The 15,864-nt window shown below is 32.7% G+C and overlaps 1 protein-coding gene across 2 annotated transcripts in view; it reads left to right on the top strand.

The window, feature by feature from the left end:
• LOC126831468 (POU domain, class 6, transcription factor 1) overlaps positions 1–14,049 on the top strand; it is a 39,485-nt gene extending 25,436 nt beyond the window's left edge. The window contains exons 4-11 of one of the 2 annotated variants that reach the window (XM_050561977.2): positions 6,273–6,471; positions 7,986–8,150; positions 10,110–10,265; positions 10,407–10,552; positions 10,919–11,180; positions 11,724–11,901; positions 12,382–12,602; positions 13,300–14,049. In XM_050561977.2, the coding sequence (XP_050417934.1) occupies positions 6,273–6,471; positions 7,986–8,150; positions 10,110–10,265; positions 10,407–10,552; positions 10,919–11,180; positions 11,724–11,901; positions 12,382–12,602; positions 13,300–13,424 (1,452 nt within the window). In that variant the 3' untranslated portion in view covers positions 13,425–14,049. Of the gene's footprint in view, positions 1–6,272; positions 6,472–7,985; positions 8,151–10,109; positions 10,266–10,406; positions 10,553–10,918; positions 11,181–11,705; positions 11,902–12,381; positions 12,603–13,299 lie in introns of both variants that reach the window. The other variant, XM_056103503.1, reaches the window with a different exon arrangement.
• Positions 14,050–15,864: the final 1,815 nt, after the last annotated feature.

The following is a 15,864-nucleotide window of genomic DNA, read 5'->3' as shown; positions in this document are numbered from 1 at the left end:
ATATGATTGATTAATGGTATTCAGTCAATTTTATTTTATTAATAAGACTGAATGATACAGTGTAGTGCTTGATTTGCTTTTGAAGTTTAAGAGGCTTGTTAATGTTAAGAAACTCTAGTGCTTCTCAACATCTGAATTGGGATGATTATTAAAATTTATAAATTCGTCATTTGAACTGATTTCAGCTGGAAACTAAACAAAAAGTTGATGCCATAGCCTGTGTTAACCTTGTTTTTTTACTTGGTTTGTCCGGTGCAATAAATTGTGATCAGATTGTTTAGTTGAAAACATGTTTGGGTGTTTTCAAATTTAAAGACTTCCACTGTCAAAACGGAATTCTCCTCTCCCGTGTATTTTGCTTATAATATCTGCAATTCAACTTTACAGAAAATGACAGACTTGCTGATGAGGTACAGCAGGTACTCTATTCATATGTAAATAGGTGTTTAAATGTAAATGCAAGGCGGGGGGGGGGGGGATCGAATCCCCATATGATTCTTCTAGAAAAAATTAAAATCAAGCAGCATCTTCCAGAAATTAGGACTATATGTCCAAAATGTTTTACTGTATTGCCAAATATCACTCCCAAATTTTCTCCCAACAGAAGCAAATTAAAACTTGATTTAATTAAGAATATGACTCAGACAGACCCTCAAGAAACAGACTTAGTTGAATGTACTACATCCTCTTAAGAACAAAAGCTGAATAGAATGCCCTGCCATATCTATTTCAAAGTTTTTATTGCAATATGTTTCATAATCTCCCACTATGAATAAAATTCCACCAAACACTACATATTTGGGACCTAGGAATTGACACAAATGGGTCGCAACGCATATAATAATTTAATATAAATGTATATAAACTGATTTCCATTCAATCTGTTTTTACTCTAATTTCTAATCAGTTATGTTCGGCGAAATATGCCAGAAGTCTCAATCGAATGGCAATGTCTAGTGTCTGGTTATTCCAGTTTACACCGATAGTATTTATTGCGCATGTTCTCCAGAATAGAATATGGCATCACTGTTTGACATAACTTCTTGAATATGTCTAGCCTCATTCATCGAGTCCCTTGTTACAAATGTCGCTGAAAAGCATTATGTATGCTACACAATTCGTGTACCAATGGTAAAATGTTTATTTTGTCTTAAATATTGCATATCAGAAGCCCTTCATATATCGAAAACTTCGGATGATATTTGAGTTAGAGTTAATTAGCTACTTTAAACATGTTTGCACGAATACAACATGAAAACTATGTCCATGTAAAATATAACCAGAGAGATGGCTATTAATTGTGGGATATTTGACAGGCTTCATAAAGAAGATGTTTACATATCATTATTCCTCACACACAATCAATAATGTTACCAATATCCACACTCTTCAATATTGTTCTCAATATTTTTATAAAACTGGTCAAAATAAGTCAAGCTATTGATTTTGTAAATTTAATTAATAATAGATGAGCTAGGATTGGCATGAATCTATCATTGAACTTTTGGGTCAGACACAGTCAAACAGGCAAACATGGTTAATATTATTTAAATTCGAGATTTAAAAATAGTTTTGCCATATTTTCTAACTTAAAGCTCGTTGCCATTTTTCAGACAATATCTAATTTTCACAGCTTACATGTGTTTCATTATAAGACGTTCTCAAATTGATTATTTAACATTTAATTAAGAGATCAAAATATCAACGTAGATAATGTCCCGTCCTGGATCCATTTAGAGTTTAAAAAAATCAGGGAAGATTATATCGTCTGCAGAGGATGCCAAATATTAGCAAATTTTCAATTCATCGTATTTTTGTAAATACTAGAGAGAATTGAACCATTTTAGATATGTAAAAACAGATGAAATATGACTAAGTAAAGCAGCTTGTACAACAAAGTTAACAGTTACTTTCAAATTCCATAAAACTGTCCAAACTTATTGATTTTGTTGGTAAAGTTCCAGGTCCTGACTAAGTACCTTTCCATTTTTTGTAGTGTAAATAGGATTATCATAGCATTTCTAGGATCTGCCTGTACGCACCACATGTTAGCAACACTTATCAGTTGTTATTTGCAGACATATTTCTCAACACCCTTCCTATTAATAATCTGTGCATGTCTATCACATATTTCTAGTCACTTTAACAGAATCTCCTTACAAAAGTAATGGAGATTCCCTTGTTCATGGATCACTCTGTACTTGATAACAAAATCTAACATTTCCACTTGACTGCCTTTTGTTGACAATGCCTGCATCATAACAGAAGAATTCCATTAAAATCACGTAGCTGGGTTTTAGTTCCAGTAGATTTATTAGTAGGAAAACATGTCATTATGTCTGGCAAACCACTGTTTGATAATTATATTATGGAACTATTTTAATTCATCCATTATTTGTTTTTGAAAAGCTTGATAACTATATTTTAGATAATTTGATTTAACAATTTTGGACAGTGAAAAAATTATTTTGAGAAATAATACTGAATTATTGATCTACTAACCAAAGATAATAGAAAGGATGAATGTCATGTCGAATCTACATTTGAATTATTTTGAAAAGAACATGATTTTTTCTGGAAAGGTTGCTTGATCCAGCTTAGCAATTTATAAAGTTGGGGGGCTATGATTACCAAGTATTGGCATGAGCATGCAGATAATAACACATAGTGGATTTTCCAGGCCTAGTTTTCACTTTAAGGGGATGGTGTAATTGGTATTGACAGTGATGTGGAGGAAAGTATTAACATTCGTTAGATTAATACCTGTACACACATTGACATGCTCACAACCTGTAACAGTTGAAATTTGAAGAAAGTAAGTTAGAAACGTTACTGCCAGCAACGTTCTCCTTACATTGTACACATAACCAATGAAATGAGAATTTACTAAGCTAGTATTAAATGACAGAAGTATTGTGTTGTTAAACCCTATTAGAAAGTACAGGAGAACCACACAACACATAACGACCAAATGGAAAAACTTGTTACACATCCAATAATAAAATGAATAATAAATATACTATCAAATGAAGTTAATGAATCCGGGGGTCAGTCTTAAAGGAGCTAAACCTCTAACGCAATATTATCATAAAATTCAAAGTTAAAAACACAAATTAAAGTTCAATATTGGTCCATTTCAATCAATATTGGTGTTGTTATCTTCCAATGAAAATATGGGATCCTAATATCCAATATTTAAGACATAATGAACATTTTAAAATCTATAGTAATGGCTGAATCATAAATGACAAAATAATAATGAAAAACGTGGACTAAGCAGACATAAACAACTGCCACTCAATTTGGATTGTCCACACATTTCACCAAACATAATTGATGAGAAATTACAATAAAAAACTTAAAAATTGAATATAAATCATCATATTTACATTCATATTACATTAATATGAGCTTTTAGATCCATTTTTGTCTATTTTAAGGTTCCAAAGAATAGAATTATACGCTCTTTAAGTGTCCATTGTCCCAGTAATACAGGTTCACTGAAAACAAACCTGCAATGAATTAATCAAAAAACCCAAACCATTTCATGATTTTATTACAAAGTTATCAAATTAATCCAATACATTGGGGTATTTTAAAAGTAAAAAGCTCTTGAATTCATCCTGAGTTAAATGTTTGTTTAAATTGATCTAATCAATATAAAGCTTAGAAATGTGGTCGTGACTGGCATACAATAGTAAGCTGGTACAATAAATAAATGGAAAAAATTATGTGATCCTGTGGAGAAAGCAATTCATGCTGACAGTTTTAATCAGATTTTATTGAAGTTTCATTGATTTTTTAACAGAAAATATAAGATATAAAAAAGATCAGATTTACCGATATAGCTATTGTTAATTTTAAAGAGAGACTCCTGCCAAGATAGTAGTAAATTCTTTATATGTAGTAGTACCCATTGATCTTATATTCTCTTTGATTGGCTTATTAAGAAGAAAACTGCTTGTTAACAAGGAGAAGAATAAGAACTTCAAAAGATAGAATTATAATTAAAGAAATGCCACATGAAAATTATTACCGGTATTGGTTGATTTTTGAGAATGTCCTCATCAGGTTGATAGGGCATTGATTTACAATACCTAGTGCTTATCGATTCATCTTAAATCTCAACACTGACTCTACTAGACAGGAATATTCTTGACAAACAAATATCGGTTTCTTTTGTAATACTTTAGACTTGCAAATTGTAGAAAACTTCATAAGATATTTTAGCTACATTGTTTGAATATTTATGAAAAGATTTTTATAAGAGAATATTAATATGAAAGATGTCATATTTTTGAAAATGACTTGTGTGGCATAATCAATATTTAACATGAATTATCAATTTGTAATAGAGTATTGTTCTGATAACTTTATCTTATTTTCTTTGTTGCTGAATACATTTTAATGGGTTGAATGTTTTTATAATGCATTGATTAGGCCATTATAACAAATTGGACAGTCTGTTATAGCATGTTGTTCAATCATTAATTATAATAGATTAAGTGTGTTATAACATATTGCACACTCCACTATAACACACTATGAAAAAAAAAAGCCCAAAAAACTCCTAACAACCCCCCAAATCAATGTTTGCAATGTGATAGCATCAACTAAATGATCGGCCCTGAAAAAAAAGGATGTACCACACCTGAAAACATGACATACCAATTAGAGAGATTAAGTAAATGGACTAAATTCACAAAATACTGCATGGGGGGTATGATATAGTCCCTCTCATTCCAAATTGTTAAGAGTTGTACTATATTACTGTATCTCTGATTCCGAATTATAAAAGTTCATTCTACACACAATTAAGTAAATGGACTAAATTCACAAAATACTGCATGGGAGGTATGATATATTCCCTCTCATTCCGAATTGTTAAGAGTTGTACTATATTACTGTATCTCTGATTCCGAATTATAAAAGTTCATTCTACACACACAATGTACATGTACATGCAAGTTGAGGAGCTGATTTGTAATTGTGCAGGATTTGGGTTATTTATGTTAACAGTGACTTGGGAGCTATCAGTCTGTATCTGTACTTATACTAATAAGGCTTATTTATTAAATGGTTTGGGTACATTGTATTATCTGTTTACACAATCAGTGACCAAGATGATTGATTTCTGGTTTCTGTCTCATCTAAATTCACACTCAGTATAGCATAATGACCGCTATGTTATATATGATTGGTCAATATAATGTACAGTTATTCCGACAAGTTGACTAGAACTGAACTGTAAAATGAAAACTACATTACAGACATAAAGTTCTGAATATTTTGGCAATATTACCCATGTCCACGTTTTGTGCTTGTGTTTGGATTTCTTTATTGATGAAAACTCATCGAAAAAATGAAATGAGGTTTAACATCCTACTGTTCTGTCCTGACTGGACTAATGAAAAAGGGCATATGTTATGAAGTGTACTATGTGTGAAATTTTTATCCAGACAGCGCTGCTACGGCCTACTCTTAGATAAGATTCCAACTGCCAAGGGATCTTTTACGTGCATGCCATTGTGTACAAGGGACCTCGTTTTTTTTGTCCCATCTGAATGACTAGACAGCTGTTCTTGTCAGGCCCTCCGTCCTGCACCACAGACCAGGGGAGACCATGCCAGGAAATCTTGATGATTTTTCTCGGCCAACACTGGGAGTGTACCTGCAACCTCCAGTCTAGCGAGCCAGGGGTCTTACTCACTTAGCAATGGTGGCTCCCAAAAACTCATCGATGATGCAATATCTATCATTCATTGATGCTTCATGCAATTGTGAATGATAACATTGCACAATGTATGTCTTGGGAAACATCCATCAATTGCCTTTGACTGTTGCCATCAAACATAAAATTATTTTGTCATGAAATCCATGCAAAATATTTATTATCGTTGATTAATAGATTTTCAGATGTATATTAGTCCAACATATATATTTCACAACCATTATAATTATAACTACATGTAGATGTTATTTTCATTCCCTTTTCTAAGTTAGTCACGGCATTAAGATCTAAGACATGTTCAAGTAAAATATGTTCTTGTTACGACCACATAGTAGTAGTGCCTTTTGATTTTGTTAAGGCGGCCAATCAAATATCAGGATAACCAAAGCCTTTCATTCACAACTTGCGCATCACTTGATGAGAAGTGGAGTAACAGGTAAAAGAAACATAAAGAAGTTTATATATTATAATTATAATTAGACTATGTACGTGGATGTACTATGATAAATAAAAATATAATTTTCTTCTTTACATTTTTCAGGATGTTATGTTATCAGCAACAAGTACCCAGTCACCGCTGGCCTCCCAATCATCAGTTTTTACCATGCCCTCCGTTTCTCTACCGGGAGTATCTATGGCAAATAACACGCACCTGGGACTGACAGATCATCTATTCATGTCATCCGTATCAGTCGGGGATACAGCTACTACTTCATCATTATCAGATACCAGCACTAAAGGTGAACAATACTCTTCAACTTCTTTTCTTTTATATACAGCTGTGTCAAGATGACTTGACTATATTGATTTGCTTTTATAGTCAATGGCAGGGATTCTTCTTTCTTTCTTTCTTCTTTCTCTGTTTACGCCAAAATTGCATGCTAGAAGTTTATTAGAAAGCTTGAGGTATTTTTTTATAAATCTTGTTTGAATTGGTCCATAAGTAAATGGTGTTGTTGAAATTATAGTGACGTTTCCATGGTTGTTGAATATCAACTTCGAATATCAACAACCGTGGGCTTATAATCAATTGACAAGATTAGCCATTTTGAACAAAAAAAGTGGCTTGATTTATGGTCCTGTAATGAACTGTCTTGTGTCATAGACATTAAATCCCATTTCATTTTCTCTGTAGACATTTATCATGGAGGTGCATGCAATATGTAAGGTGAAATCGTTTAGATGGTATGAAAAACTGAGGTGCTCCTGTATGTTTACTGGTTGGAGTGTACATAATAGAACCCTTTATATTTATGTTTGTGTTTAATATGAACACTATTGAAACACTGTATCTTATGTTTTCACGACAAACCGATTATGGCTAATCAATTTGTAAATCCTATTCAAACACAATCTGATTGAAATACAGATCTATATTTCGTTTGTTTTTTTTTATACTTTCGATGGCCTACACTATATAACACCTCTTCCAGATCCTAGTGTAGTAAAGACAAGTAAACGAAATTTTGAACTATAAAAAACAAAACGAAATATGATCTATGTTTTAATGAGATTGATTCAAACACATTTACAGCAAAAATTAGCCTAATCAGTTTCATCTAATTGTTGTATTGACCACGACGATTTGCCAAATCGATTATGAAAATCTTGTAACTGGCTCGCCTACCGGATTGACAATTCGATTTTTAAGATGGCGTCCCCCACAAGCGACACAACGTGCCTACATTAGTTCATTTTCTTATGAAGTTTACGTTAAAATATGAATATCATGGACATTCCTAATACGAATACGAGACATTTGGGAACAGTCAACACTGGTACAACTTCTCGTTTTTATTTTTTGGTGGTGTCTTCAAGAACAGAATAAAGAAAATGAATTGTTTAACATTTTTCCTGAATTCTTCAGTCTCCAGCCATATTAGGAGGCAACTCGGCACGTTCACAAGAACCAAATCGAATATCAACTCGAGACCTACATCATGTACACAACGAGATAGGTAATCGAAACCGATTTGTTTTCTCGTAAACCGGTGCCACATCGCAATTGTATTGCCGTAGGTACATATCACTTACCGTCATACATCCCAGGCTAGATGTAGGGTACCGGAATCTGCCGAGGTTTGCTGAATGAAAACTGTGCTATAACCTTGACCAATAAGGACCGTATTTTTAAAACTGACTTGTCTGTGACATACTAATTGAATAGAAGCATTTCAGATTTTTCAAGATGTGTTAAGTTTGTGTCCTGTCTTTTGAACTGAGTACCAACAACTAAGTAATTTATATATTTCAGGCTTATTATCGTCATTATCTGGTCATACGCAGCTATTAGGTCAACCCCAGGTGGCACCACAGTTTTTTATTGCTGGTCAGTCGGCGGCAGCAGGGGCAGCAGGTGCTGCAGGGGCAACAGCTTCACAATTAGGTGTACAACAACTACTTATACCAGTTTCAACAGGTCAGTATTGGTTTTAACTCAGCACAGGGTTTATCAGATTTTCACAGATACAATGGTGAGACAAAGTTGTAGTCTTCTAGATTAAAGTGACACCAAACGACATGAAAAAAATATTCATTTAGATGAAAGGGACACCAAAAAAATATTCCAGTTCTCAGGCAATTCTTCCTAAAAATCTGAGACGGAAGGGGGGATTTTGTTGTTGAGTTTCTATTTTGTCAAAGCATCACTACTGGGCTAAATAACTTCTTATTAACATCATCAAGGCACTGCATTTATCTTATCATGCTGTTGGATGTATTGTATGATTATCCAGTATCATTTATGATTGTCAATTACATTTATCACAGTTACATATTTGATAATTGATCTTACGGTACAATTACAATTTTAAAAAAATTTATAGCATTACTTCCGGTGTAACCCGGGGAAAACAATTATGTGCCATGATCAATAAGACCATATTTATTTTTTCATTTTTTAGAAATAAAAATAGGTCATGAGACTCTTTTTAAATAAAGCTGGGTCCGATTCCTAGAAAATTCTTAAGCACATTCTTGTGCTTAGATTTAAGTAGACTTCGCATTCAAGTAAACTAACCTTATTTTGTGTTCCCAGAAAATTCTTAAGAACGTTCTTGTGCTTAGATTTTAAGTAGACTTCATTGTAGGCACAAGAACGTTATTATGCGTTCCAAGAAAAAACTTGAGCACAACTTCGTTCTTAAATATAGTCAATCTAAGCACAAGTCCCAAGCAAAGTATACGGCTTGCTTACCAACCTTATGTCTGTTTCCATTCAAAAAAGATGGCTGACCGTACAGTTATTCGACGGCATTTCCGACACCTTTTGATACTAAAGAGACAATTACAAAACAGAGAAAATCCTTCTCCAGAAGAAATTAAGAATAGTCTACTAGTACGCCTATAGAAAATTTTGCTTAGACCCTGAAACCATTTTATTTATTTGTCAATTAGTAAACAATAGGCTACAAACACACGGGCTACTTAAGATCAGGCGCTCTCACATATATTCAGTTAGTTTGTATGTGTCTGCGGTTTTTTTTATCTTGTGGCACATTTTATATGTGTATAGGGGACATGTCATATGCATCTAAATCAACCATATAAATACAAATTTATGACGTAATTCACATACCAAAGTTGTTTTTGTGACGTTAAAGAGCATTGTAGTCTCAGTTTATGGTAAACTTTACCAGTCACAATGTGCTTAGACTTATACTTGGCTTGTGCTTACGTAAGGATGGTCTTGAGAATTTTCTAGGGACGGTATTTTTATAAATTTCTTACGTAAGAAAAAGTGAAGCATGACTTAGTGAAGCATGACTTTGTGCTGACTTTAAGAATTTTCTAGGAACCGGGCCCAGGATTTTCTGAGAACCAGAACATTTATTTTTATTTGACCTTTGTGACTGAAATAAGAATATTTCTCTAGGGACTGAGACTATAATAAAGAGAAAGAAACACAAACTTTCTTCAGTTTCTCGCATGTTCATTTAATTCCTAATAAAACTGATATGGAAAATAAACTTTATAAAATTGGGTCTTGAGTTGGACGGGATCTGGGCTTAAAGATTTTTCTAGGAACAAGCCCCTTAGGCCCTTACTATAACTTGATTATATTTTTCCCAGTCTGTAAATAATTTGATATTGTCCTAATTATATTTTTTAAGAAAAGATTGGTAATATCATACCATATTGAAATGTGCCAAGGATGTCAATTAAAGCAATCTAGAGTTCATATCGTGTGCACAGCTCATGTGGAGTTTCAGATGAAAGGTTCTGTCAATGAAAACGAGTGAACTTTGAATATTCTTAATTAAATTGAAGGTGTAGTGCATACATCCAATGGTCACAACGATCAAGTATTATTCACTTCAGAATCAACTTGTAAGTGTGTATGTTCCTATTAGTAATTTGTTCTTGCTCTTTTTTACAGGAAATGGAGCCCAACAATTTATTAGTATACCAGTTTCTATGGCAATGGGCGGTAACCAACAGATACAGTTATTAACCACATCTAATGGTCAAATGTTAGCTACAAATTTAGCAAGTTTAGGAGCATTGGCACAACCACTCAGTCTTGGGTTACCAGGTAATCTTTTAAACCCTAAAAAACTTTCTTAAAGACGTGGTATCAGGTGTTCTAGAAAGAGCACCGATCATTATTTAATGCAGATATTGACCAATCATTTGTATGGAATATTTACTGAAAATATTTGTTTATATTTTTCAGTTGGTTCTAGTGCGTCTGCTGGTCATCATGCATTAAGTAGTGCTGCTATAACTAGTCAATTAGCAGCCGCACTTCCACAATTATTAGCAGCTGGTTCACATAGTCAATTACTAGCCGTCTCACCACAGGTTGCTGGTTTAAGTAAAGTAAGTCATTATAAATTATAGAGTGTTATATTAACTATTTGGTTAGTTATAAAATGAAGAATTAGAAAGACTGATTGTGAATAGTTAGGACATAATTCACCATTTACTTACTGCTAAAGGAACTAAGTACTTTATGATTGACAGCTAGGTCTGCTGACCTTAAATTAAGTTGTTAAGGTGCTGGTGTTATAGCACATTGATGGCAGAGCTTTTTTTTTTATTTATGTTATTTTTAAGGATCTAAATTTATATTTAAGAACATATCGAAATGTAAATTTGAGAATCATTGGTATATTGAAATAGGTAGTTATAACCCACCATGGGTGGTTAAGGACAGTGAGATAATATCTGTTTAAATTTTGGCAGGTTTTATCACCAGTGGTATCTCATAGTCATTCCACATCATCTAGTCAATCAGCTGCAGCTAGTGCTAACAACCATTCTACATCCACTGTCAACCATACCAATCCATCAACTAATAACTCATTACAACAAACTTTAACACAAGCTGTAGCAGGCGGTCATGCAACCGTTGTCGCGGCAACCACACCACGTAACCCACCAGCAGCAGTTACACCAATAACAACCAGTAATGGACTTCCTCCCAGTATCAACCAATTATTACCAAGTAAATATTGAAATTATACTTAATATGTTTTCATTTGCTGAAAGAGCCATTTTGTAAAATATATTTTGGGTATATTAAAATAATTTTATGTATTGGTATTCAATTAATGTAAATAGTAGATTGTTTTAATACATCATTAAAATCTCAGAACTTATAAATGGTCATTGACAGTAAGATACATAGAATTTGTAGAAAATGTGCTTAAATTGTCATTTATGAGCTATTCAGTGTCTTTTAGTTTTATTATTAGTGAGGGTTGAGTTGTCTAAAATGTGCTCTTTAAATCATGTGGTTTTGATCTCAAGCTTTACGCCTAATTTACATGGATAACAGACAGTTTTCTACATAACTACTAAAGTTATACGTCAGTGATTTTAAAACAAAATTCCATTTGTTCTTTTACAAATAAATACTACTGTAGGAAATGGCTACGTTCGAATGATATTTTTTGAAAAAATCTGCTTTTGTCTTATTTTTTGACTGAATGAATAAGTAAATATACAGTCTTTATAATCATGGAAACAGACTATTTATCTCTTCCAGATACAGTGGGTAATTCTACTGAAAGTACCACAGTTGATGGAATTAATTTAGATGAGATTAAAGAGTTTGCACGACAGTTTAAGATCCGGCGGTTATCGCTAGGATTAACACAGACGCAAGTAGGGCAAGCTTTAAGTGCTACAGAAGGACCTGCATACAGTCAGTCGGCCATTTGTAGGTAAGGATAAAAGCCATAAATGTCAGCATGACCATCGTAGAATTGTGACGTCCTCTCAAAAATTGATGCGCATTTGTACCAAGAACAAGTCTGCCAAGTTTGTTGTCAATGGGTAGGGGGCTTGGCTTTTTGATAAAGAATATTATCAAGGGTATGCAAATGGTTCTCTGTTCAACAATTGCATTGAATAAGAAGGTCAAAGGAGGTAATTTAGTTTAGCCTACCAGCATCCTAGAAATTATTAACTTGTACTGGTAAGCCTACCATCTGTGCCACTAAATTTGATATTCTGTCAATTCGAAATGTTTAAGACCCATGATTGAGAAGCCACATTGATAGGCAAGTGAATGAAAGAATGGCTATATTATCTTTAATCAACTGGACAACTGTTTTAGAAGAGCAAAACAAACAGTAAATAGAGCCAGTTTAAGACTGATTAATATTGTAATTATAGTCTATACAATGTTATTTTTTGTTCAGGTTTGAGAAGTTAGACATTACTCCAAAAAGTGCACAAAAAATCAAACCAGTGTTAGAACGATGGATGATGGAAGCTGAAGAAAGATATAAAAATGGAGTCGATAATCTCACAGATTTTATTGGTAGCGAACCATCCAAAAAACGCAAAAGACGCACATCTTTTACACCACAAGCTCTTGATGTATTAAATCAGTACTTTGAGAGAAATACACATCCCTCTGGTTAGTAAAAATTTGCATAACTTGTTTGGTTTTTCCAAGTAAATAAGATCTTAGTGTTACCAGTTGTAAGAGAACCCAGTTTATTGCTGGATAGTTGAATGGAACAGGCTTTTTGTACACTCAAAGTAATTTAAGAATTTAAATCGGTTCCATCCTTTAGATTTTCAGATGCTTCGAGACATTAGAAAAATCAGATAGAATTGTGTCATTTATTTCTACGAAGTCTTCAAAATTTAATTTTTCTTGTTCTGTTACCTTGACCATTGAACTTTGTAATAACCAGTTCATTGCTGTTGGAACCAGTAAATACTGTAAGCTAAAATCCTGCATATTATTTACTGGGAGATAACTCTATTTAGTGATATAGTCCGGCAGAACTATGGCTGAACCTGGAAATTGTATACAAAGGTTTTTTTTATGATTGATTTTAGTTGCCAAGGGTGTCCTCTTTCAGAATCTGCCGGGTGAACCTGTGTCACCCTTGAGCATTTTTGAGAAACTTAAGATGGCCTCCAAGACGGCCGCCATTCCAAATGATCCCCTATAACTCACATAGTATTTTGGTGTCAAACCATATGTTTTTGGAGCTAAGGAATACACTGAAATCGTTCATTATGACTGTCAAACATAGTCTCGTTTGTCAACACAGAGCCTAATTTTCAATTTTACCAATTTATGAAAATGTTTTATTCTTTAGGTGCAGAAATGACGGATTTATCAGAAAAATTAAACTACGATCGTGAAGTGATTAGAGTGTGGTTCTGCAATAAAAGACAGGCATTAAAAAATACAATAAAAAAACTCAAACATGATACACCATAGAAACATGGTTGTCTACGCTAAGTAAACATAGTTAACTTTGTTAATTTATATATTTATTGTGACACTGTTGCTTTATTTGTTATGACTTTTTGTCATTGTGAGACTACCAAAAGAAAAAACAAGAAATAGTGAAGATTTGTGTAATTGTAAAATTCCAAGGCACATGTGAAATTTAACGAGTATAGTGTTATCCGTGTTGGAATATGTTTCTTTTTTTACATCAGTGATATCAAAAGACATTTATGTTTATGTTTATCAAAACAGAAAATATTAACAGTATAGTACCGTTTATAGCCACTGAATCAAATCTTGGAACAATGAAAAGTGCTGTGATCATGGAGGTATGGAATCTCAAAATTAAAAATCAAAATTGTGATCACAAAGTTGGGGATCAAACAGAAGATTAATAAAGATTAGATGTAGCTGAAAGTCTTAGAACAGAAATCTTTGAAATCCAGAAAATATACAGGAAGATTGTGTAAAATGGCCATTGGTATTAGATGAATTTATTGTATTTTCCCGCCAAAATCTTTTAGACATTGTCATTTTTCAGTGCTTGTTAGATTGTTTAGACAGGGCTCATACGTAAAAAAAACTTAGATAAAAGCACAATAAGTAATTGTGAAAGAGGCATAATATCTTATAGTCATTGTATAATAATCATTGTTTAGTGCTACTAATGTTTATTATCTATAGTAAATCACAAACGGTTAAATTTCCTACATATACAAATATAAATACTATTGTTTATGTCCTTAATTAAGTTTAAAAACAAAAGCAATTATTAATAATTATGTTGCATATCATTTCAATTAATTTGACCTGCAGAAGGTTGTTTATTCACTACTTTATGGCTACAATTTTATTGATCTTTCTTTCAAGGTTAATTACATGATTAAATGTAGCAACATCTTGTTTTATTATAGATTTATTGTTGTCTTATATTAGGTTCCATACCAGGATTAATGTTGTTCTCTGTTTTATTTTTTAAGTTTTTAATTTTACTTTAGCTTTATTCTATTGTTCTCATCCATTTATTTCTGTTCTTTAGTTTGACTTTTTTACTAGCCTACAATTATCCTCTGTTTTACCTTTTACATTTGACTTAATAACCAGCTATAGCCTACCATTGTCCTCTGTCTTTAATTGGATGATGTGTCTGTGAAACACATGGTTTATTGTATATATCTTCTGTAACTGGAGAGAATTTTGATGATTAAGTTTAAATACTGTGATTTGTACCCAGAATAACCCTTACTCTGTAATTATTATAAGTTTGTATGAAAATGAATTAGCATACAGAAGGCCTATAGTTTACAAGAAGCGCAGAATCTGATTTTTTGCTGAGACTCCCGAGTCCCACAGATCTAGACATCATGGTCCTTTAATATCCTTACAAATTATTTAACAAATTTTCAAAAATTTTAATGTTGAGTTATTGTGAAAAGTATTTTTGGATTCTTACCGATTGTAGTCAGGAGTTCTTAAAAAGTTTTTGATTTTTAGGCTTGCATGAAATATCTCCCTTACATGTCATACAAAATAATGATGTCTTACAGTTTGGATTATTCTGGTAACAGATTCATTCTAAGAATTAATTATATTCTATTTATTTTTGTAAGAATTTATACCTTTACTCTCTATGTGCTGTCTTTTTTATTGCTTGCCAAGGCTATTCCAACAATCTGATTAAAATACAGATCTATATTTCGTTTCATATTTTTATACGTTCAATGGCTCTCTACTACATGAAGATCTGACCAGTTGTAGTGGAAGGTCGCATCAGAGGTTATACGAGCGGCTTTTAACTGTATGATGTCAGGCATTTGATGAACCAATCAGTGTAGATGTTTCTAGTGGGTTACCCACAGTTCCGTGCACCTCACGACAAAAACTCGCCGTAACAGACCATTTCATTTGCTAATTCCTCACATCATTATATAACAACTCTTCCAGATCCTAGTGTAGTAAAGACAAGCAAAACGAAATTTTGAACTATAAAAAAAACGAAACGAAATAGAATCTGTGTTTTAATCAGATTGCTATTCCAAATACCTGCTAATTATTTTTAAGAAATCATTGATTTGTAAATCCAGGTAGTATAACCATAGTTAAATAATCTAAAAAAAATACCCTTTTGTGATTTACTATAGATATTGACTACCTAGCTTGATCACTGCTGTACAAATATTCAAACGATTGTTTTATGTACATGAAATTATGTAATCTTGTTGTGTTTACTGTTATAGATAGCTCTATATATAAAAACTCATTCTAAAACAACAACTCATTGCCAAAGTCCAAATTATATCCTTTTTGTAAAATGTCAAAGTTTTTGTATAACAAAAACAATTAATATATTGAAGAATTTCCATGAGACAATGGGGAAGAAATACATGTAGGTCTACTTCAAGACGACTTGTAATAATCATTTTAATCA

The sequence above is a fragment of the Patella vulgata genome, chromosome 9, assembly GCF_932274485.2.
Source record: "Patella vulgata chromosome 9, xgPatVulg1.2, whole genome shotgun sequence".
Lineage (NCBI taxonomy): Eukaryota > Metazoa > Mollusca > Gastropoda > Patellidae > Patella > Patella vulgata.
Note: the sequence above shows the minus strand (reverse complement) of the source record. Positions and strands in the feature narration are given on the sequence as shown.